General features: G+C 36.1%; 1 protein-coding gene across 1 annotated transcript in view; it reads left to right on the top strand.

The window, feature by feature from the left end:
- GS1 (Haloacid dehalogenase-like hydrolase (HAD) superfamily protein) overlaps window positions 1-8,802 on the top strand; it is an 80,780-nt gene extending 71,978 nt beyond the window's left edge. Inside the window, exon 6 of the mRNA XM_089799371.1 lies at window positions 8,477-8,802. Coding sequence (XP_089655497.1) covers window positions 8,477-8,603 — 127 coding nt within the window. The 3' untranslated portion in view covers window positions 8,604-8,802. The remainder of the gene's footprint in view (window positions 1-8,476) is intronic.
- Window positions 8,803-23,036: the final 14,234 nt, after the last annotated feature.

The raw sequence follows: 23,036 nt of genomic DNA on the forward strand, positions 1-23,036 counted from the left end.
TCTTTCATCAATTCTCTTACCACAGTGGATTCCATATTTGGTTTTCTTGCACATTTTCAAACATTTAGCAATTTTACCATTTTCAAAATTGGCTTGGCATTAACTTTATCAGATATCCACAATCCATTTCTATTCAAGTTTTGTTTCTGTATTTGATTATGTATTGTTTGCAAACTGAATTCGTACACATCTTGGAGCAGTATTCATGTTAAATATTTTTCAAACATTTAGGCAAAGATCACAAGAAGCCAAAGCCATGTGAACTTATTGTGTTTCTGAAATTTTGATGCCTAATTTTAGAGCTCTCAACCTGGGCAGACTTGTCCTTAAGCAATGGATTTTTCCTTTGTTTTCCATCAGCGTTCTCATTGGACTTTCCATCAGAATTTCCACCTTTTAACCCAGACTTCAGGCTGATTTGTGGATTCTTAAATGCCTTGGACAGATTCTTCTTTTGAAACCATCTTACCAAGGAAGACCTTGTCTGCTGTCAAGAAAAAGCCTACCAATTTTTTAAAACCAAATTTTGCATCTTTCAACACAAGCTTGGGTAGAGTTTTCCTGCAATTAAGAAATTTCTAAACACCTAATCAATTTTGCATCATATTTAGGCTGACAGACTTGGCTTCTAGCCAGGATTTTTTCACAAGACTTAACCAATTCTAAGCCAACACTAACAGGCCCAAAAATGAAACTCCTTGAGAAAGGCAGTAAACATAAATCCCTAAAAAGAAAGAATTGTCTGAATTGAGACCCCCTAAACACTGATGCTTTTTGCTCCTTGGCCTAATTTAACTCTTCTGTGACATCAGAATATTTATTGGATTATGTTTTCTCCTCTTCACTTTAAATGACACTTCAAAACTATGAAATGAAGTCCTAAACCTCTCATTGACAAGAGTTGGGAAACTAGAACAAAACACTCTAACAAAACCCTAAAAAGCAAAAGAAACTGAGGGTTCCCATTTGCAATGGGGTGATGTGTGATAACGTCACATGACTGTAAGTCAATCTCGGAGAAGTACATTGCATGATGAAGCTTATCTATTATCTTATCCATAGTTTGCAGACTCAGACTCAGAGAGTACTTGGCAAGCCCAAAATTTTAAACCTGGCAAAAACTCGGCATATACTCGAGAAAAACTCGGCAACTTAGAAAGTACTAAAATTTATAATCTCTTAAAGAAATATATATATATATATATATATATATATTTTGTAGAATTCAATTACAGAATGCATTAAATTAGAAATTGACATCTCAACAAAGAAAATGCGTAGTTCTATAGCACTAACATCATAGGAAAAATGCATCTAATGCAGTGTTTTCTCTGCATCGACATTTTTTACCTACATTTTTTTTACATCTATAAATACGTGAGAGTTAACTTGAGAGTACTCGGCCAGCAAAAAAAATTGAGAGTACTCGGCTAGCAAAAAAATTAAGAGTACTCGGCAACTCAGAGAGTACTCAGAGAGTTTGCAAACTATGATCTTATCAATCTTGGGTATGGGTTGGGGTTCTTTATTGTCTTTTTGTTGCGGGCTCTATAATCCATGCACATCCTCATAGTCCTACACTTTTTCTCTTAGTTATCGGATTCACTTGAAACAGGCTGGATACAGATTTAGATCTGATCCGGATCTTGATTCGGGCGTTGATTCGTGAGGACCTGGGCCAAATCTGTGATTCTGCCTGTGGATATGTCAGGATTCGTGGTCCGCGAATCCAGGCAGATCCATAGGTAGAATCACAGATCTGGCGTAGATCCCGCGCAAATCCGGGTAACAGCATGAGGGTCTATTAATCCAGGTGGATCCATAGGCAGGATCACGGATCTGGCCTGGATCTTGCGCAAATCCGGGTAACAACACTAGTATCCCATGCGAATTAGTAGACAGATCCTGCCCGGATCCTGCGCAAATGAATAACAACAATATACTTGCAGCTCATCAATACCCCTCTAATTTGGGTTTTCGTGAAAATCCATTTGATGATTGAAATCAAAAACTTTAGTCTTGACTCTTTTATTAGTGAATCATGTTACAAACTTTAAGTCTAATGATCTATAATTTGAATTTTCATAATTTCATTTTGTACTTTAGTAATTCAATGTCAATGTGTTGATTTTCTTTATAATCATGAAAATAGATCAATGATCAAATATACTAGATTCATTGTCCATACTAGAACCATAGATTTATACTATGAAATGATTTTAATTTAGTTTCAGGACTGTATATTTCTCTCATTTTTTTTTTGTGTGTGTGTATATATATATATATATATATATATATTTCTCTCATTTTTTAGTACACACACACACACACACACACACACACACACACACACACACACACACACACATGCAAACGACCCATTCACTTTAGGTTCTATCGGGCTCTATCGGTCCGGCCATCTAGATTCTATATATATATATATTCACGAACCTAATTGGGGAAAAAAATTGCGAATCCACGGATCTAATTCACATGCTGAAATCAGATTTGTATCTTGAATCAGCAACTAAGTCTTTTCTCAACCAACACCATGAATGATGCAAATAGTTGAGGCTAGGTCATATGTGCCTCATACTCAATAACTTCTTAATTACCTTCTCAATCTCCTTGTATCTAAAGTGAATGGGTTGTTTGCATATATGTGTGTGTGTTTACATATATATATATTTCTCTCATTTTTTAGTGTGTGTGTGTATATATATATATATATATATATATATGTATGTAAACACACACACACATATATATGCAAACGACCCATTCACTTTAGGTTCTATCGGGCTCTATCGGTCCGGCCATCTAGATTCTATATATATTTATATATTCACGAACCTAATTGGGGAAAAAAATTGCAAATCCACAGATCTGATTCACGTGCCGAAATCGGATTCATATCCTGAATCAGCAACTAAGTCTTTTCTCAACCAACACCATGAATGATGCAAATAGTTGAGGCTAGGTCATATGTGCCCCATACCCAATAACTTCTTAATTGCCTTCTCAATCTCCTTGTATCTCCTAGGGTGTTGATACCCCCATTGGAAAGGCTATAGAGACCTACCTCCTTAAATACCAATCACATAGTTGTTTTGCATGTTGTGTCCTTCAATAGTTAACTTGAAATGCTGTATACTTTATTGCATGAAATCGTGTATTTGTCTGCCACTATAACATTAAAGCCTTTAGAATCTTTTTGTCCTTAAATGCATCTTAGCTACTCTTTCATCGGTAAAGTTAGGGTTGACCCACCATCAATCAAAACTGTTACACTTTGTCCTTGTAAGACTTCTATAACCTAAATAGAATGATCTAGATGCTTCCTGTTTGCTTTCAATATATCTTAGTTACATTGGCTAAAGTCCTCAGGCCTCGATGATAAGTGGCTTCAGGTGAAGTGCCCAATTGAACAAAACAAAATATTTCTTCCTGTAGCATCCCATAAGCTACAGTGCATGTTATGTTGTGATTCCTGCAGTTTCAAGAAGTGGTATAACTTTTGATCAAGTCTGCTTCAATCTCCTCCCGGCAGAGATCAATTGTTGGTGCTTGCTAATTCCGATGTTTAGGAGCTTGGAACAAACAATAACCAGTAATATCCCCCAAAGCTTCAATCTGCACAAAAAGTGAATGCTAGGAAATGCTAGGAAGGGATTTTGTCCTACCTGGTTACTTCTACATTGTGGTTTACATCTCAGGATAAGTTCAGCTGTTCAAATGAATAACTTACAACAGTCTTAGAAAATGTGCTTCCTTACAGTGGTTAATGGTGCTCCATAATTACCTGCTTGAAGTTTAATTTAAAACAACCAACCAGCCAGACAGTTTATTTTGGCGTTGACCCTTGGTTTATTTTTATATTAATAATGTTAATACATAATTTTATTTATAATGTTAATGTATATTAATATGCTGGTTTAAGTTACTATTTAACTTAAAAAACTCTCTTATCAATTCAAATGTCAAAACAACTTCATGCTGCTAAAATGGAGGGCACATGACATGATAGTATTTGAAAATTTATATTCATATGTACGTAGGGGTTAATTAACAACTTGGAGAACAAAAATAAATGTTTGTGAATTTTGATTGAATATAATCTTTCCTATTATCATATATGCCTTCAGAAAGATTTTCAAGCATACTTTCACATCTAATTGGTTTTACTCTTGAATTTTGAATGTCATATTATTTATTCTGATTATTGCTTTTCAAATTTGATGTTACTGTGATGTTTTATTGGTAAATAATCTTGATGCAAAGTAATTTTAATTTTTAGAGGATTGATGTAACATCCACATTGTCCAGGGCTTAGCTAACAACTAGCATATCATTGAAATATAGATAGTACTTCACATTCATGAGAATGCAGTTAGAACAGTTATGTTCATGCGAAAGAGATTAACAGTTACAATCAGTTTAACTGAAATATCCTAACTAAAAGGCATCACCAATAAATCTAAATAGAGGATTTAACTTTTCTATACACTCAATTCCGAAATCGGTATCCGCCTAGGGCAGCATCTGCAAAACTTGAGTTAGTCCACATATACCAATTAGGGCACAAATAGCTATACCACTGTATCGTAATGACCAATACCATTTAGGGCATCAAATACCACTGTATCATAATGACGAATACCATTTAAGGCATCAAATACCAATGTATCAGCGCTTTCCTTTCCTATTGCTGACTATAGCAAAACATATAGTAAAAAGATATGTTATATTCATTATTCACATTAATGAAGGACAATTATAACAACCATCAAGTAAGGCTATCTCATGCATATAGATACATTTCATGTTCAATTGGAAAATCAACTGATTTAACTGTTTTCTGAATACATTTAAGAGGAACTGATTTCTAAGCATTGAAGGGAATAACTAATTAAATAGGATTAGTTAATCTAACATATCTTCGACTTCTAACTTCAAATATAAAGTAAAATACCTGTTACCAGAAGATATTTGAATACGGATCGAATCTTTGTCTTGTACCAGCCTTGGCATCTGGTGGGGAGAAGCATTGTCAGGGGCTTAACCTCCCAACTGTGGACCCTTAAATATCCCCACACAATCTCATCCGAGAAAGGTCCTCCCTACCCGGAAATAGACATGGAACAGCCTGTCAAGCCACTGAGCATCCTAGTATTAGAGTATCAACCCATCGCTCGATTAGAAAACAAGATCTAAAGATTGGACTACCATGAGCCAACTTAGCTATTAAAAATGATTAATGTTACTGGTTCATGTCTTCTCTTTTTCATGCAGCGGTATTCTCAATTATGCCCTTCATCTCGACCATGCTGGTCTTCTTGGATGAATGTTTGGGTGATTCCTTAAATGATATCTGGTTCTTGGAATTTTAAACATTGCCATCTTATCATGGCCAAACTGGCCTATGGCTCTACAAATGAGATATGTTTTGATTCTGATTAATTCATTATCATATGGTGCTGCACCCCATCTCAGAGATATATTGACCATATCTCTATGTGAGCTAGCACTCTTGACAAAAAAACATATGTGCTTTCATATTCAAATGTTATCACAGGTACAGCTTTTCGGCAATCAGATAGTTCCCTCTAGTAACAAGTTTTTAATATAAAAGAATACTTCATAGAACATATCCTGATTCTGAATCTTTCAATGGGAAAACAAAACATAGAGACTGGCTCAAAGAAGCAATGATATGTTCAGATTGCATAACTGGAGTATGATAAACTGTATGTAAATGTAAATCATGACCTGATTCATTTGGCTTGATTTGTGAAGTATGAAAGGAGCACCTGCTTATGTTTCCAAGCTTTCAATGGTGTCCAGAAAATATTACTGGATTTGTTCACAAGCTCGGCACAATCTGGAATAATCATTGATTATATTCACCCTTTCTTACTTGAGATCGACAGAGGAGAAGTATAGCATGAGAGAAGAAGTTCCTATGAATGGTATAGTGCAATTTGGAGAATGAAATCAATTGGCGTTGAGTATCCACACTCCTGTGCAAAATCAAATTTTATATTCATGTCCAAAAAACAGGAACGTTGGGCAACCTTAGACAGCTTGGCTTTCTTAGGAACAGCTGCTGTATATGATCACACTTGAGCTTGATGGAGCAGAAATCATAGCGCCAAATGATTCATGGTGAAGGGCAAAATAAATGCTTGTAAAGAACAGCCCGAGAAGATAAGAGGAAAATATTAATGATGCCTTCGTTGAGGTGAGGAAAGATATACAAAGAGGCACCCGCGTGCATGTTCAGTTTCGCAAGGAGTGAGGTGGCGGAGAGTTACACAAAGCCATCGCACTATGAAAATTAGAAGCCACCGATTCAAATACTTGAGTTATTATCTTTCAAGTAATAAGCTCGATGAAAGAAGAAAGAAAATATAAATAATAATAATGGCTCATCCTCCTAATGTTTTAATGTATGGGCACCATGGTAGCTACATCTACTTGTATTTGCACGTACAGATACACATATACATTCGTAAATTTCAATTGTATATTTCTTATGCATATGTTCTTAATTTGATTTCCGCATATATACATGTATATGTATGTACAAGTATAGATATCTAGGTCTCATGGTTTCGATATATTAAGACATGCCTAACACACCAAGAGGCTCCAGAAGTATCTCAAATAATAAAGGTAACAACTTTTTCTCACTTTAATTAATGCATAGTGTTTTTCTTAATTGTTATATGTTATATATATTAACTAGTTAGCTCATGGTCGTCCAATGTACACTCTTGCTTGCCTAGCTGTTTACCCTTAGTCATGGTGGTTTAAGACTCGTACCTATTTGCCCAATGATAGGTGGTGCCCCTGTGCCCAATTCTTTTCTGACAATGCTTTGCCCCCTTTGACGTGCTCCTGCAAGGAAATTCTCCACGATTATATCATATTCCTCAATATAATTGCAATCACCATAATAAGTTATTATTCATAAACTATCATAACAGCTAACCACCATTTTACTTCCATGATGAATAACCAACTTCCCAAGATTTCAAGATAACAATATAATAACATCATAACGATTAACTAACATGTCATCTTTATATGAAATTATAATAATCAACCATCTTACCACTTCACACGATCCTAGTTAATTTTACCTGTCCACTGACTTCACATGAGCTATACGAACATTTTTAAATAGAGCCAAAAATTGGGATGTAACATACCCTCCCCCTTGTGTTTCATCGTCCTTGATGATTTTCGAAATTTCAACGAACACTATAAATGACATTTAAAATTGGGCCAAAATTTGGGATGTAACAATTGATGTTCCTATCTGTTTTAATCACACTCTCAAAAAATTCAAACAAAGATGATGAGATCTGGACCTTATTAGTGCTGTAATAGAATAGGAGAATTCTGAATCAACTGTTGATTAAACATTACATTAAAGAAATAACTTTTGAAAATGTCTCTGGATATGATTGTGTGAGAAACATTTACACTAGACCTATGGATAGTGGAAATCTGATAGATCTTATAGAAAAAACTTTGTTGTAATTTCAAAATAATTGCAATCACTATTAATGAGAGGTTTGTATATTCTGTAACTGAGGCAAGTGAAGTTGGATCAGAACTTAAATGGAATTAAGATTTGCACAATGCACAGGGGGTCCTTATTTTTGGTATCTGAAGAAAATATCTTTACTGCTACATTTAGAAATTGATATAATTAGCTTTAATGCATTACACATCAATTATCTACGGTTTTATTTTCATGATGTGCAATTTGGGGCTTAACTATTTATCTTTATATTGAAGAAGTTTACAAATATGGGTCATTTCAGCAACTGTTTATAAATGAGACTAATACTTAGCTCCATACGAGCATTAATGGCCATAATACCTAGCTAATTGTGACCATTAATATGTGCCAATACCAAACTGCATATGAACAGTAATGAGACTAATATGTAGCTCCTTTGAGCATTATTATTATACAACGACTCAGATGTTCCTATCAGAATCCAACAATGCAATACTGGGAGCCGCAAAATAATAATCAATATTAGAAATTACATCTACACTAGAAGCCAACAATGGAAGACCAGGAGTCACAACTTAGAACTCCACATTAAATGTCTTGGGGAATTTTAATCTTGATCTCAATAATGGGAACCGACTTTTTAACCAAGTGAACTCAATCCTTTGGACTGGTATGATTTTTTAAAGTTTGGGACTAGATACAATAAGCCAACAATAGCAAACTTATCTCTTATGCAGAGACAATGCGAAGTCTTGATTTTTTTTACTTAGATCTCTTGCTTCTATTAGACTTAAGAGCTTGAATTTGGAATGTTCAGCCTGATATAGGATTGTTGTTCTATATGGAATTGTTTTATTATAAAAAGCGAATGCCAACATTTTAAGAGCAAACCCTGTTTCATTTCGTTTATATGAGAATAAATTCTTGACATGTATTCTACAGGTCAGTAGTTATGGTTCCTGATCCAAATTTGGACTCCAGTTTATGTCAAGGAGCCGATCAGGTTCTTGGCTCATTGATAGAGTTTGTGCCAAGAGACTGGGGTTTACCAGAATATGTGGAGCACTGAGAAAATTGCCTCCATTTGGAGGAGATTTGCTGTACCAAATATGTAGTGTACTGCAATGACTAGATGACATGTGGGTAAATCACAAATATTTGTCAGATCAGTCACAAAAGTTATTTAAAAAACCCATAATTGGTCTGTTAAGCTGAATTTAATCATTAAATTTTTTAGCATGAATTACTAAGGAATCCGTTGAAATAAACCATTTGCATGTTCATGTTAGCAATGTTAAAGTTTGGTCTGGATCCTTTATATCTCTCTTAGTTTTTAGTCCTAAAAAATCTGCTGAGTGACTAGTGAATCCTAACAAATTTTCCTTCTGACGAATGCTTTTGTTAGGTTTTTATTTGGTCATTTTTGTGAAAACATGGCATAAATGAATAATGGCTGCAATAAAGTCACTACCAGGAACTGGAAGATCAGCAAATGTTCTAAATTCTAATATGTTGGAATTTTTTTCGCAAGTTGCTGATATGTAATTGATTTGCATAGATAATAATATGATATATGGGAGTGCAAATATTTGATTGTGTATTTGGGAGTGCAAATACTTAATGCACACGTTCATCTTGCTAGCAGTTGCAGCCTGGGGGCAATTTTTTCACTGATTGGTTTTGTATGTGTTAGTCATAATTGTGGACGAGCTGTGAACAAGAGCAACTTTATATATTATTATATGGTTGATAAAAATGAGTGTGTTATGCACCTAGTTTGATATTTGTATAGTAAAATCATAAAGGACCATTATAAAGGCTCCAGACCCTGCCCTTTGTTTCAACCTAGAAGAATGGTTTGAAATATTTTTGACTTTTTGTGGCCTCATATGTGTTATGGGTGCATTTTTATGAAAGTTCACCTGTCTCACAACACTCATTACCTTCATAAAATACAATTAAACTACATGTTCACTTCATGAGGATATAATAAAAAAAAATATCTAGAGGAGACACTCCGAAAAGAGTCTGTTTATAATTTGTGTTTTTAAGACAGCATCCATCAAAATCAACTGACTAATTAGTTCCTGGCAGGTAGTGTCCTATAGTATCTGGTCTCTGCATTCTTCTGTTAATTCTCAGTTATTTACCTAACAGTATTCCTTTATTAATCTAATCAGTTGCAACCAAATATTTGATATCCGATTGATTCTAAAACTACATTAAGATGCTTTTCACTTTTATAAACTAAGTAAATTCATTTTTCTTGAAGGCTAGATAGAAGTGTGAATAGAATGAGGTTTCGTGGTCTTCTGCATTGAATGCTTTGTGATCTGTGAATATGATTGTAAACCATGGCATCATAAGGGACTCTTTCATTGTACTACAATGCAAACTCCTCGCTAAGTTCTGCATTACCACTGTGAGTCTTGACAAGCAAAATCTTTTTTTGTGCTGCAAATGATGAGAACTCTAGACCTTGCAAAAATTCAGTGTGCAGGCTATAACTGTCCTATTATTATTCAGACCGGGGCAACCTTCATTCAGGATGTGTGATAAGTTCCAAGTTCTAAGCTATTTGCCATTGCAGTGATTTATTGTTGACCAAACTGAAAATTGAAGTTAAAAATCTGATTAGAAATTAAGGATTTAGTTAAATGAGGGCTGGAGAAATAACTCGGTTGAGGTTAATCTCAATAGGTTGTGAAATTATAAGAGAAATTTTCCCTACTAATGAAACAAATTTGACTCTTCATAAGAGTACATATTAGCTAGATCGGATATCTTACACCTCTGTAAGTTGTTGAGAGCTGCGACTTGAAGCTGATAACTCTTAGGATGTAACTGATACATAGTCGGAATATCTGAGCTTAGTTCAATTGTTCTCTCACTAATGCCTTACAAATTGTTTTCAACACAGTTTAATGCCAAATTAAAAAATTATCTTCTTGGTACATACTAGTACAATTTACTCGTGCAATACATTGATGTGACTACAAATAAGTACAAAGAACAGATCAATTTTTGCTCATCTTGACCGGTTAAGCTTTTATTTAATTATTATTTATACATATCACTAATTTGAACTTGAAAAATTGAAGTTCAAACACTGCTTAACAAAGTCTTAGCTGCTTGTTGCACTTTAACAAAGTCTCTTTCCTTGTTATTTGCAACCAAGGATAATCCCATGGAACAACTTCCACTCTACTTTTCAATGGAGCTGTAATTATATTTTATGATTTAATACAACAATACAACAAAAAACTATTTATATGCGGAAAGAAGGCCAAAATTGTTACCTTGAGAAATGTAGAATGGTAATTATTACAAGTTACAGAGAGAAATATAGCATAGATTCAATAGAACATTCATTACTCGTAGCAAAATACCAAATGGTGAGAAAATGTTCTCTTTTATTGATTACCAAAAACATTCGCACATCTTTCATAATTCAAAGTTCTTATATAATGGTCGGTTGGTTGGGAAAACCAACAAACACACCCCCTCACTTCCTAACTACCTGACCTAACAATACTTAACTAATGCTAAGTTCTTTATTACATATTACATTTATCTGCCCCAAAAAGAAGTCGTCTTCTAGACGACTACCCAACAAAACAAAAAACCCAAATTTCAAGAAGAGGGTTGGGAAGACATCCCTATACTTGGGTCCCCTCGAAGTCGTTGAAGATCTCATTCAATTGCCTTTTGTTTGGCATGAACTCCCTATAGAACACACAAAGCATCCATTCTTTTTACCTCTATTATTGTGATTTTGTCTTCAAGGGTAGCCTTTTCTGCCTTCCACTTGTCTGTGAGAGTAACGTTTTCGATCTCCCACTCTTTAACGAACCGCGTTGCCAAGTCCTTTCCTTGTTGGAGTTCTAAGTATGTCCTTCAGAATGCAACTTCCATGTCTGGAATTGTCTGTATAAGAGGTGGTTGCTTCGGAGCTAGAGGTATGGTGTAGCATTTTGTCCACTCTACAACTATTTCCTCTTGCTTATACCCACTCTGCTGAAGCAACTGCCAGTCTGTGTGGCAACCTTTATGCATAAATGCTAATAATGATTCAATTGCTCTAACTATAGCTCCCATATTCTGATCTTTAGCTTGTTTAATCACTTCCTTGGTGGAATGTTCCATAGCTTGCAACTCCATATTTCATGTTGATCTTGGAAGGAAAATGTCTCAAATGGTCCTACCTTGTTACTTTGTATTTTTGTTGCGTCCTCACCCTCTACCTCCAGAGGGGTCGGTGAGGGTGGAAAAACCATCCCTTCTTCCTCAAGCAATTTATCAGCCTCTTCCAATACCGTGTTTCCTTTCACTGATATGTTTTCAGTGACTTGTCTTTTGGTTCCTTCTATCAGTGTTGTATTCTGAGCATCCATGTCTCCTGTAAGTTGCACCACCAAGGCAATAGGATGGGCTACTTCTATACCCTGGTCTATTTGCAATCTAACTTTGTGTCCACACTTTTTCTGGCATCTAAGATCTATTACTTTAGTATGACTCTGTTGAGTGGTAGAGACCAAGTTGGCCACCCCTAGCAATGAAAATTTGGTTGCCCCCAATTGAGGAACCAGTTTCTCATTGCCACCTTCATGCTCTATATTGCCAATCTCCTTTTCCTCCCTAGTATGACCCTCCGTATCTTCTCGTGGTTTGGCCATAGTCCATACAAGTTTTGTATTATTTGTGATGGGTATAGTACTTCCCATTGTACACTCAACTCCAGCTTCTCCTGTGGTACAATGAACCTTTGCATGCTATGGTACTCCTTGCAGAGTGGTGGTAGGAAAGTAACCTCCTTAGGTGTGCCTTTTAGGTGACTTAGACGGATTCTTGCCTCCTTGGAGTTCGAGGATGAAGAGTTTGAGGATGAAGATGTGTCTGTGCCATTCTCATTTTCCTCTAAATTGCTCTCTCCAACCCCTTCCTAACTTGAACTTTCCATAGAGGCTACCTATGCGGATGATTGTGGGGCTATCTGTTTTAGTTGCTTCTTTTGTGGTTCGCCTCCACCTATGCCAAAAGTGTATGTGAATCCAATATGTTATTGCAGGCTTGTAGGTTTCCACTATGCTGGTTGGAATCAAGGCCCCTTTATGCTCGACTGGCAACTAAGTATAGATTGCTTCCAAGAATAAGTCTATGGCATGTATAATGCCTTATGTTTCAACTCCATGAATTCTTGCAGCGTTTCTGTGAGGAATTGTGCCCAATTGTACACCTGGCCCTTATGTAGTCCATCAACCACAAGTAGCATCCATTGAGCAATATCTGATGTGCTGCTACCGACTGTAAGTTTGCTTTTAATGAAATCAACAATGCAACACCGTTTTTCACTATTTATGAAAATTTTCTTTAAACCTCAACTATTCTTGAGGATACTTTCCCAGTCTTGTTTTGTGAGGTCCTTTCTTCACATCAACTACAACCACTTCTTCTTTTCCTCCATTGTCATGAGAGTTTTTGTTAACTCCTGTCTCCCTTTATGAATTCCAAACATTTTATTTAATTCGTTAGCATAATAGGAAATTGTTAGTGTTTGTTGGAAACATTTGATTACCAATGTGTGAGTGTCCTTATTATAACCAGCAACCATAGTTCATAATGTAGCTACAAACTCCTTCAAATCAAAAATTTGCATGAAAATTATCCTGTCTACCTGTGCTTTGCGTAGTGCCTCCTTCACTGGAAGATGATCATTTGTGTTTTCCCACCATGTGTGACATTCACTTCCTACTGCAGTCTCAAAGGTAACATTGGCTGTCGTGACCTTTTCTGCCACCTTTCCCTCGCTCTTGCTTCTTGTCATCTTCTGCGCTTCCTTCGGTGCATGCAGAGCTGATTTTTGCATCTTGGAGTCTATGATTTTTCCTCTACTCGGGTTTCCCATGCTTGTCTTTACCATTTTCTAATAATTTACAAGTAGCCCACTGATTTTTGTCTTGTCCTCTTCCCATCAATTGTTTTTCCAAGCCACATGGTAGAAAATGATTCCTTTGTTGCCTTTGACTAGGTCCTCTTTTCTTTTGTACCACCACAAATTAGTTAGTACTCAAACCCAATTTTCAAAAATCTGACTCTTGTTGTTGCACCATACGCTGTCAATGGCATATGTGCTTGCAATACTCCGTACACTTGGAATGCTATGTACGACCCTCCTTTGACTTCGTACAACTCCTTTGGAATCACAAGTATGTATGTTGGCTTGGTTACCATATATGGTTGTTAAAACATAGAGGTATCATGTCTGAGCTTTCTCTTGTACCTTCCTATTTTGTCTAATTCCTACCTGGCATATGATGACCTTACTGCGTACGACCTCATCTCCACATACGACCTCCTCCTTCAAAGGTACGACCTCCTCCGGACGTACAAACTCTTCCTCAAAACGTATGACAACCTCTCAGTCTGGACGTACGACCTCATCCTTCCAGCATACGGTCTTCTCCTTTGGACGTACAACCTCTTCCTCCCAATGTACAATTGCCTCCTAGTATGGATGTAGGACCACCTCCTGTCGCACAATTGTGATATTTTCATACTGCGTAGCTTCAATTGGTATGGTTTCTTGGGCATAGTTGTTTCTTTTGATCCGTTGTCTACCTCTATTTATGTTAGTCCCCAAAAGGGTTTCGTACACATGGTATGACCATTTTATGCCTCCGTTATTTCTTTTTGGGTGGTTATCCTTTATTTCGCTTTTTATAACCTTCCTATTGACTTCCTCCTTGTTATCTTTTATATTTATGAAGTGGGCATAAGTAGGTTCCTTTCTTTCCTTATATGGTTTTAATTTAGATCCATTAACGAGATCTTTTATTGGATTATACTCTAGAGTTGATAATTTTATGGCCCCATTTTCTTTTACTTTATAGCCTTTCGGGTACCTTGCTTCTTCAATGAGTAACATGTTACATTCCAACTAGAATACTTCATAGTCCACCATTTGCTAGTGGAACATGCCATTGAGAGAGCTTGTTTTGTCTTCTGAGCACTCCCTAAGTCAGAGTACTCCTTTTCGTCTGGTTCTACTCGTCCACTTTCTCCCTCCTCTGAATAAGATGCTGGGTCCTCACTTACCAGTTGGTTCCTTAGATCTATTGTGTACTCCCTGCCGTCGACTTCCATGGACAGGGTATTCCTCTTCCAATTATGGGTAGCCTTCATTGCCACTAGCCATCCTCTCCCCAATAATGCATCATACCCTTTCTTCTCCAAGGTGATTACCACAAAGCCCATCAGGAAGTGTTGTGTACCAATTTCTACCTTTTGCCCCATGAAGGTCCCTATTGGCTTAATTTCGTGTTGGTCTGCGCTCACCGATTGGAATGTCGGTGGCCAAAGTATAGGCTTCCATATCGCCTTCCAAGTTTCCTCATATAAGACATTCACCCTGAAACCTCCATCGACAATAGTATTGGATAGTTTACATCCCAATATTTCCATTTCCACTATTATTGGTGTCCTCCCCATTCCTATGGTGAATAGGGTGTTGGCTTCTTTCCCCGCTTGCACTTCCTCTTCCTTCTCTTCCTTGGAGGGTACTCTTTTGATACTTGCACCTTGTGTTATTGCTACTTGCAACTAAGGTAGATTTTCTAGTAGATCCACAATTTTCATGGGAATGATGGTCTCTAGTAGTTGTTTCATGATTGTTACCGGCTAGGTGTTTGGGGGTTTAGTCATACTTGCTTCTCCTTCCTTTATCATATTATCTCTAATGTCCCTTCTAGCTTTGTGAAATCTTTCTTTTTTTGTAGCTGCATCCAAATATTCTAGTTTCCTGGGTTGCATTCTTGTGATGGCTAATACTTCGTTCTCAAGTTCGGCAATCTCGAGCATGTTCACCCCTTTTTGTCTAGGGCAATTAGCATCCTCATGGTTACCTGGTCCACACCATTTACACAACATTCCTTTGTTCTGTCCTCCATTCTAACAGTGGCATGCAAAATGTCCCCATTCGTTGCACCATGTACATTGGATCATAGGTCTTCCTTTAGAGTCATACTGGATTGCTCTCTTGGGTGTATTGTTATTGCAATTATTATTGCTCCCCTCCCTGTTATTTCTTTATCCTCCAAGTGAGGCTTCTGTATTTGCATTTCACGGAGGGGTGGAGGGTGGTGTGGATTGTTCTCCTTAAGTAAAGAATACTTGTGTGTTCCATAGTTTTAGATTGTATGAACAATCTTTAATTGTGTGTCCTAACACCTGACAGATATAACAAAATGCTTTACGCAAACATGACCCTTTTGTGTGGTCCTCATTTTTGCAATCTATACACCATAGTTCCTTGCCCTCTCTATTCTCTTCCTTACTTCCTGCCACATCCTTCATTAGCCTCATCATATCCTTCATCAATGCTTGGATGGTCTTGAATTCATCCCCACTTTCTTCTGCACTTTCATCCCCACTTCCCTGCCTCTTGGCCTTAGAAGGTTTTGTCGTCACTTTCTATATCCATTGCACAAGCACAAACGTCCACAAAGGATAATGGTCGTACTTGTTTTATTTTTTTTCTTAGGGATGACGTTAACCCTTCAATAAACCACCTTTTTTTCAATCCATCCATAGGCTTGTTGTCAAGCTTTCCCATCAATTCCTTCAGCCTCCTGCTATATGCTCTGATGAATTCCTTCTTCTCTTGCCTTGTATTATAAATCTCTGTCACTATTTCATTATTGTCCTTAAGGAGTCTGAATTCTTCTTCAAAGGCTGCACAAAGATTATTCCATGTATTCTTCTTGCTTGCCTCCAAGTTTGTATGCTAGTCAATGGCTATACCTCTTAATGTGGCAGGAAATGCTTTTAGCCATTCATTTGCATCATTCTCTCCATTTTCTTTCCATATGGTTATGCATGTTTTACAGTGACGTGCGGGTCCTTTGAGTCGTCCCCCATTAATCTAGGGATTTTTTGTTTGTCCATTGCCATTCTTCGACTGTTTTTCCCTTCTGTCAGGACTCTCCCTCTTGACGAGACACTCCCTCCTAATGGTACACTTCCTCCTGACTAGGTGCTCCCTCTTGACGGGCTAGATTCCTGGGTGCTTGTCCCAACAATATCTCCTCCTAGGCTAGAGTTTCCTGTAGGCATGTAAGTGTTTCAGGATTTATGCACCTTGCCTTCCTTCCTGGTGTCTTAGAGATAACCAAATTAGCTATTCCTTTGATTGTTTGTTCAATCAACCATTCTTGGATTCAGAAGTGGTCCCCTCCTCCCCTTAGGTAATGATGTCTTTCCCCCTGATGTTGGAGGCGTAACGTCCTCAGGGTGACTTCCTCTTCAGTTTCTTCCTTTCACAACCGCCTTAGATATTTTTTTGGAATCAAAGACATGAATTAGTTTAGTGCCTACTTATCTTTGTTGAATTATTATGCTCCTCCAGTTCCTGTTCCTGCTTCCTTTTTGTGAATTGTTGGAGCATTTGTTGTCTTCTTCGTTCTCTTTCTATTTTCGCTCTTTCTTGCTCCACACGTACCAAGTTTCTTGCCAATAGTCAAGGCATTTGTTCAAGTAGACTGTACACCATTGGTGGTATTGAAAGTTCATCTCGTACTGAGATCTCTAAAATCGCTCTCTCGTGGGTTTCCCTTTGCACTTACTGGTCGACAAAGACTTCACAGGCCTTCACCAGATCATGTGTCAACTAATCTTCTTTGATTATTTCTTCCTTTTTGCTGTCAATGTTCATTACTTGTATACGTGGTGGGAAGGGTCTTCCCATTACTCCATCCTACCTCGCCGAGAACCTCTAGGTTCAAACTTAAGCAATGACGCCAAAATGTAGAATTCTAATTAACACAAGTTACACGGAGAAATATAGCATAGATTCAATAGTACCAATAGAACGTTCATTACTCATACCAGAATACCAAATGGCAAGGAAATGTTCTCTTTTATTGATTACCAAAAACATCTGTACATCTATCATATTCAAAATTCTCATATAATGGTCAGTTGGTTGGGAAATAAGGCTTAGCTAATGCTAAGTACTTTATTACGTACTAAAGAAGGCTTAACACATCCCGTCACTTCCTAACTACCCAACCCAACAAAGCTTAACTAATGCTAAGTACTTTATTACTTACTACAAACTATTTATATGCGCAAAGAAGGCCAAAATTGTTACGATGAGAAATTATGCTACAAAGGTTATGCCTAACTACAACACGTGTGCATTATTTTTGTGTGGATGAAATTTGTCATCCTTGATAATTTTGGATCCAAACCCAAGGGAGAGGAGTCGATATGTGGCAGAGTTTAACAGATGTTATAGTAGTTAGACAAAATAGACCCTATAATGGTGCACTAAAATGTCCCATCAATGTATATCCCAAAAAGATGATTCTAAATTTTAAGAAACCAATCATGTAGTGCCACATCAATGCACTATCAAACATGATTTAGTGCACACCTAGTAGTCTTATCACTTTTTGGGACAATTTTGGGCACCTTTACAAGAAAGCATGTTGATGTGACATCATATTTGATCGTGTGGTTATTTTTATTTTCATGTAGGGGACTTGACAAGTAAACTACTATAAAAATATGAGATTAACTTGAAATATCCACATAGGATTTTGATAAGCGTAAAGTTAGGGTGCGCATTTGGGCCTTCTCTGCTATCTCATTTAAGAACAAACATAAAATTCCTCTAGTTATTTTATTGTGAAATGCCCAACTTTTTGGCATAAAAATTTGATGATGACACTATGGTAGTCCCTTCTTTGTTCTAGTAGACCTAGTTTCGAAACTCATATAGTTAGCTATGGGGCAATTTTGGGTAGATATATCTTATTCATGCCATAGGAAAATGGGCTAACATCCAAAAAAACAATGCACCTATAAAGTCAAATTTGTCTTTAAATAATAAGTTCTTATTTTGCTTGTAACATTGAAAAATAAAGGGTTGTTAAAGGCAACCTAGTCTGTGGATGACATTTTAGGTGACATTCACATGCGTTTACAAGGTTTTGATTCCTTCATTGCTAATCATGTCTATAAAGAGGACAATGTTGTGGCATTTTGACTGAGTGGCTACATTTTTGAGGGGGTGAGGTGTTTGGACAAAGAACATTCACAACCCAAAGAAGATGATATGTAACACCTTGCTTGCGAAGTGGTGTTTCATCCTTGGTACTTTAGGGCTTTGGGTTCAATCTTTATCGTTATCCTTCAAATCTTGAGCAAGAGTGGGGAAGTCACCAAGCTATTTTAAATTTGAACATGAAGTGGATGGTGTTGAAGGATGATTTTGCCTTTAAAATGCATTGTCCAAGAGGGTATTTTTTATTATGGCTCGTGCAATTGTTTTCCTAAGTGAGTCCCATATAATCATCTTGATTACATTAGCTATAAGGGGTACATCATCATAAGGGCAAGGCATTACAAGATTACTATGAGGAACATGAGTTCGATTTATCAATATCCCTTGCTAAGGATAGGTATGCTACGTAAGCCATATTGAAAATACCTCTTCTTGTGAGACACTACAACTTGCGTGGGTCTATCTCCTTGGGTGGATGGTGTAACAATTTCAACCAACTTAACATATAGGAGCCCTAATTGCCTTTAAATCATTTCGTGGTAACGAAAACTTTCTTCTTTCGTGTCAAGAGTTGCAGTTCTAATTTCAATGTTGATTACCCTATGCTTTTTGGCACTGTTATTGGGGGTTACCACAACTGCATTTAGTCAGGAGAATTTGAGAAGGTTAGGAATGACCCCATAGGGGTTTGATGAGGGACTCTCTATACAATTTGTTAACTCCTAGGATAATAGAAGGGTTTCTGTGGGGGTTTTTCTTTTGAAATGAGTGAAGAGGTCATCGCTTAGGCAACTGGTGTTTCTATTGAGGATTGGAAATGGAAGAAGACTAGTTGGTTGTCAACACTGACAACCTTAACAAGTTCTTTAAGGGCAATGAAGCTCTAGTAGAAAAGTAGAGTGGATATGACTGCATGATGCTTCTGTCCCCTTGGAATTAGGTCTATTATTGGATAATGAGGTACTTTACTTTAAAAGTGCGTTTGGAACTTTACTATTATTACCATATGCCAACTCTTAATCACTTTTAGAATCACGTTATTATCTCTTTTCCATTTTTCTTGTTGATTTTTCTTGAAAATTTTGTGTTTGAGATCAGGGATACCATTTATCAAGGTACATAAAATAACTTACTTGCACTTTGGCCTCATTTTTAGGCCATGCGAATTTCATTCCACTCTATGCTCTCTTAAGGCTATAATTGTCTACGAGGACCCTCACTTAGTGTCTCCCCCACAAGGTGCTATTGTTGACATGCTTGAGTAGACCAAGGAAAAATTCATTAAATATCCAAGAGCTATTAGGCTAATTACCCTTGAAAATTATAATTATGATAATGTTGCCCCTAATACAACCCTAAGGATAAATATTTTCCACTCTCAACTTCCAAGAGGAAAGACAAAAACTCAACTTGCTAAAAAAACCAAATTCTTTGTTTAGGAGGATAACACAAATGTTGTTGAGGATGTGGGAGAGGAGCATAGCACCCCACACAGATCTAATAGATTGACAAATATGTTTGTGAAAAAAAGGAGAAAGATGCTTGTGGATTGTGAATCTAAAGAGAATACAAAACATGGAACCATGCTATTGATGAGGGAAATGAGAAAACCAATAACAAGAATGATGATGCACAAGGATAGATGACAATGTCAACTCAAATAATTCTAGCTCTGAGATTTCAACCCATAACAACAATTTGAAGGAGGAATTTTCAGTGATGACCATCGATTTGCTACATTATATCCCATTTAATGTGGCTTCAATTGCTGATTTGACATGTCAAAAGAATAAGGTGCATAATCTCAAGAATAGGGTGATTGAGGTTGAAAGGAAGTTGGTTAGCATTTCCGGATTCATTCTTTACGTTTTGCACAACTCAACAATGTCTATTTTCCTTATGCAACACAAGATTCTGGGTGATGATGAGCAAGAGGAAGGGAACTATAAGGACTTTTTAAAATTCCTTACAGATGACTCGTCGAATATGTCGTATCAATAAGGTTGTGATATTTTTTTGATGTTTTCTAGCTATTGTTAGATAAATCCTATGAAACCAAACTATTGAAGATGTGTGTGTGGGGTATATATATATTGACATAATCAAATTGTCATTATATTAATCTCAGAATAACGAATAGACTCCTCCATGCCTCATTCTTAATATAAACGCAAGAGAGACCATTGCATTTAAAAAAACCATAATAACATGTAGTGCTATTACATACGCAACGATCCTAAACTTAATAGCATTACCCATAAGGTTTAATGGGTCCCATACTTTTGGCCCTTCTACAAATATTTTTATTTATTTATGATTTCATGAGTGGCTTTTCAAACTCTTGTTGGTTATGCTACAACTTTGGTTGTATTAGTATGTTTCTAGGTGGCTTTTGTGTTTACTCTCCTTTCCTTGATAGTACTTGGTATACTAGTGCTAATTGTAATGTCTATAGGTAGTTGATAGATGACCTATTTGCTTTTTTGTTAATAACTTTGTTATATGATTGTTTTGATGTTCATTTGCAAATAGTGTGGTATGACTATATGCCCTTGGCATGTTGTACTGTAAGGGGTCACCACCTTAGTTTTTGTTGCTAATTAATATAAGAATAATTGAAAAATAAAATGTCATGAAAATTAAGATTTACATTTTAATGAAGTAATTTATTTTGTAATATCTAAAAAACAATGAGATTTTCAAAAAGGTTTTAAAAAGTGGTATTAGGGGTGGTATTGTAATATAAACATGATAATATATTGTTTATATTATTTTGTGTTTTTATTACTATGCATTATAATTTAAAACTTCAACAATATTTGTACATGATATTTTTAACTTGATAGAGTTGTGGCTAGAGCATGGGGCAATAATATTTAAGAAAAGTGATGTGGTGTTGGTCTTCAAACTTTGAAAAAGAGGTTGCCATTTCCCTTAATTGCTCATGGACAAAACATACCCAATTTATTCTAGATTTGTTACTAGGATAACACACAAGTATGTGGATGAGATTATGTTGTATATCTATTGATATGCTTGAACATATAACAATTATAATGACTCTTATTTCAGTAAATAGTAAGTTCATTGCATCTATTTTCACCAAGGCATTGTATTTTTTTCATTCAAATCATTTTTTTGAAAGACAAAAACTATCGAGCTAATAATATTAACATTTGTTGTAGTAATAATGACATCGTATACATAAGATTCAACAATCAATGATTGAGATCTTGAAAGTTGGAGGACTTTTATCATTTCAAGTAAGCTTTTCAATTAGAAAGCCTTATATAAGAAGCATATGTTTTTAATTTTTTTTAATTTTGATAAAAAATGAAGAACTCATGTATTATGATGTCTATTTTTTGAAGATAAAAAACATTTGGTGTAAACTCTATTAATTTAGGTCTAATAAATTTGACTGTCGTTTATTTTGAAACTAATATCCTTCTAAGAGCCATGGGACAATTTGATGGAGCTCTATGAATGTCATTCATCATGAACAATTTGGTCTACTAATTATAAAGATCTATGATTTAGGAGTTTCGGGAGGTGGTGATCCCAAATCTTAAGAAAGTAGCCTAAGGAGCTACATCTTTTTATGGGTAATGAGGTAGTTTGATGGAGTTGGTGTTAAAAAAGGTTCTCCCTATCTATTCCCCCCCTTTATAATGTGAACAAGTTATATTATTCTAGTTTCTTGTTAGGAAAGCTTCACACATGTTTAGTTAATGAGATAGGATTCTTTCTAAAATACCTTTAGGTGTGTGTGATCTTGTCCATTTGTATAACTAGCTTTAGTATGATAAAGAATTAAAACATTTGTCATCATCCTCATTAGTCTTATCTCTCAACCTTTTCCATATAAACAATGTTTCATAGCTACACTTAATTGTACCACATAGATAGACATATACATCATTGATCATATTGATTTAATATTTTTGTTGGCATTTGATGATGATGATATGAGTGTGGATTACATAATTGTGTTGTTATGTTGTCATTACTGGCAACACATTTTGTTCAAGCTTTTAGATCAGTTACACCAAAATACAATTGAAGGGCCATATCATAAAATTGTTTAAGTGTCTAGGGAACCAGTGAATAGCCAGTGCCAAGGTTCAATCAATTGAATCTGATTATGAAGATTGAGATAAGATGGATGATCATGGAATTATTATCTACACAAACATATCTATATGTGTCTATGACCATATAGGTTAACCAAAAGATTTGTAGGAGTTATTGAAGATTCAAATGATGCTGCCAGGGAAAATAGGAAAAATGTTGAACAATTTGAGTTGATCAATCACCTGGTCAGTCATAAGGTTAACATTGTTTTAAGTTTCAATTGTCATGTTTAGGGTTGACCTTGTAGACTTCAAATTTGGTTTTTGGCATGGTCCATAGAAAGATTTGGGTGGTAGGCCGACC

Source organism: Cupressus sempervirens, chromosome 9 (assembly GCF_028749045.1).
Source record: "Cupressus sempervirens isolate cs-2001-9-10 chromosome 9, ASM2874904v1, whole genome shotgun sequence".
NCBI lineage: Eukaryota > Viridiplantae > Streptophyta > Pinopsida > Cupressales > Cupressaceae > Cupressus > Cupressus sempervirens.